Here is a 3,044-nt window from a genome sequence, read left to right as displayed (position 1 = left end):
CCACCAAATAGAATATTAAACGGGTTTTTTCAACTCAACTCTGTGGAAAATTAAATGCATCTTGAATCCGAAAGTTTTAGCCGTAAACAAGGCCCAACGACAGCTTTGACCCAAGCCGTATTTTCCCGAATTATTTTAATCACGAGGAAGTCAACGTCATTTCCTAATTTAAACGTGTTAAATTAGGAAATGTCTCCCATTTACCGTAAAGTATAAGTTTGCAAGAAACCACAATAAAAAAATTAATTTTCCTAGAGATTAATCAATAATCCTCGAGCAGACATTATGGTTAAAAGGTACCGTTGTTGTGAATAAGACACGCCACGCCACTCGTTATGTCTTGAGTTTCTTTAAGACAATAAAATGGGTGCATTTTTCTATAAAATTCTGATCATCATGATCAAACAAGAAGAACTGGTTTCTTTAAAACTCAGTTTCAGATAAAATGTCGATAAAGAAGCAACGGATGATTAAACTCCAATTTTCTGGAAGAAGTCTTAAAAACCTGGATGTATTTTCGAAAAGTGATCCTTTCCTTATTATCAGCAGGAGAAATGCAAGCCAAGTGCTCACCCAGGTGATCATTTGAGTATTTTGAGTGATCAAAATAATAAAAGATTAATTTGTCTGATCAAATTGATCTGATTGATCAGAACACCCTATTTAATCTGCAGTCATCTGATTAATTTCATTGACCAATTTATTAATATAGTTTGATAACAAATATTGACATGGTTGAGCAATGTTAAAGTTTATTTCAATACTTGGCTCTTGTGGCGCTTTGCGCCCCCTTCCCTATTAACAATTCTGTTGCTCCAAAAGTTGCCACTTTTCATTGTTCTCAAATTCAAAATAGTGCATTTTCAAAAAAAATTTTTATTTGTTTTTTATATATATATGTATATATATAAATAGAAATCAAATTGATTTGTTTAATATGATTGAATATTAATAAGAATTTTGTTGGTTTGATCTGATTGGCTATATGGTCCTGTTCTCATGGTTCTAACGGACTATCAAGACCTCATGGATCTCATGGATCTCATTAAATTATGAACCTCAGGAAATTCATGATCCTCACAGACCTCACTAACCTCATAGACCTTAATTATAAACCTAATAAACCTCATGAAAATTATGAAAGACATTGTTGACCATTTTGATCTAACGAGACATGTTTGACCTCTTGGATCCAATTCATATTTTTGACACAATTGACCTCTTAAACCCAATGGACATAATTGACCTCTTGAACCCAATGGATATAATTGACCTCTTGAACCCAATGGACATAATTGACCTCTTGAACCCAATGGACATAATTAACCTCTTGAACCCAATGGACATAATTGACCTCTTGAACCCAATGGACATAATTGACCTCTTAAACCCAATGGAGATATTTACCTTTGAATCCAATGGACATAATTGACCTCTGGAACCCAATGGAGATATTTACATTTGAACCTAATGGACATAATTGACCTCTTAAACCCAATGGACATAATTGACCTCTTAAACCCAATGGACATAATTGACCTCTTAAACCCAATGGACATAATTGACCTCTTGAACATAATTGACATAATCATGACCTCTTGAACACAAAGGAGATATTGACCTCTTGAACCCAACGGAGATATTTACCTTTGAACCTAATGGACATAATTGACCTCTTAAACCCAATGGACATAATTGACCTCTTAAACCCAAAGGATATAATTGACCTCTTGAACCCAATGGACATAATTGACGTCCAAAAAGAATATGATTGAGCTAAGTGACTGTTGTTTAAGGTGCGTAGAACTGAAACCAAGGATAACAACTTAAACCCTGACTGGTCTGTTCTCTACATGTCTCTAAACGAACTCTGTGAATCAGATTTTAACATGAAGCTTCAGGTAATCGGTCTTAGTATACATTGATCATCAATTAAACTTAATTAATCTTACAGATGGTATATAAAATGATTTAAACTTGACTCATTCAGAAAAATCATTTAATTGATTTTCAAGGATGATCAATGATGAACGGTTTTAATATACATTGATCATTAATTCATTAATCTTGCAGATGGTTTATAAAATGATTAGACTTGACTCATTCGGAAAAATCAATTAATTGATCTTCAAGGATGATCAGTAAAATTTACTTTTCCAAATGAGTCAAGTTTAATCAATGAATTAATAATCATTTCATTGATCATCAATTCATTGATTAAACTTGACTCATTTGGAAAAATCAATTCATCCTTGAAGACCAATAAATTGATTTTTCCTAATGAGTCAAGTTTAATCATTTTATAAACCATCTAAGATTAATTAAGATAAAGTATCAATACCTTTTAGATAATGTTTTGGCAGCCCAAATTATTATTTTGAATAATCTTTTTGTTTGTTTATATTCTTGTGATTTTTACATTTTTTTTATTTTTTTAATCGATTTTGATGGTTATTATATCGTTAGAACTGACGAGGGTCAACCCAGACCGAAATATATTTTCAATAAATGTGGAACTAACATGTACTTTTTTACTCTACAGAGGTTTGGTCCATCACCATCACTGAATTTTAAATGATAATGTTTTGTTCAGTGAATACGAGCAAATTTTATTTGGAAAATAAAATTCAGATTTTAAAAACTTGATGCAAATATTTGATAAGTGAAACTAATTCCATCCATTCAAAAGATTCTAGTTTTGGACGATGTTAAGCGATAAAATAAAATGACCCCATATTAGATAGATGTGAAAGATGATGATGGGGCGACCTCAGAACTAATTGGAAGCGTTGAAGTTACCCTGGCTGATTTAGAGGTAAACACGTTTTAGATAATTTTTATTGTCATCTTTTCTTTAATTATTCTAAATTGTTGATTGGGTTTAAATGGAACAAAACATCATATAAATGTTTCTTTATTAACAACTTATAGGCATAGAGAATAGAATATATATATAGAGAGGAATTAAAAGAATCTCTCGGTATGAATTTTTTCAGTCCTTTTCAGCCTGAAAGGGAGTTCAAAGTGTACAAATCATGTAAATG

The 3,044-nt window shown here is 31.6% G+C and overlaps 1 protein-coding gene across 1 annotated transcript; it reads left to right on the top strand.

The window, feature by feature from the left end:
• Positions 1 to 416: 416 nt before the first annotated feature.
• LOC111717459 (copine-3) lies at positions 417 to 2,815 on the top strand (the record flags this gene model as incomplete). Its single annotated transcript, XM_023492959.1, is given in 3 exon segments — positions 417 to 577; positions 1,797 to 1,901; positions 2,741 to 2,815. Coding segments are annotated over 3 exon segments (312 nt in total), but the record flags the coding sequence as incomplete, so codon positions are not given.
• Between the last annotated feature and the right edge of the window lie 229 nt (positions 2,816 to 3,044).

Source organism: Eurytemora carolleeae, unplaced genomic scaffold (genome assembly GCF_000591075.1).
Source record: "Eurytemora carolleeae unplaced genomic scaffold, Eaff_2.0 scaffold2618, whole genome shotgun sequence".
In the NCBI taxonomy this organism is placed as follows: Eukaryota; Metazoa; Arthropoda; class Copepoda; order Calanoida; family Temoridae; genus Eurytemora; species Eurytemora carolleeae.
The sequence above is the reverse complement of the archived record's forward strand: the minus strand, read 5'-3'. Positions and strand labels throughout refer to the sequence as shown.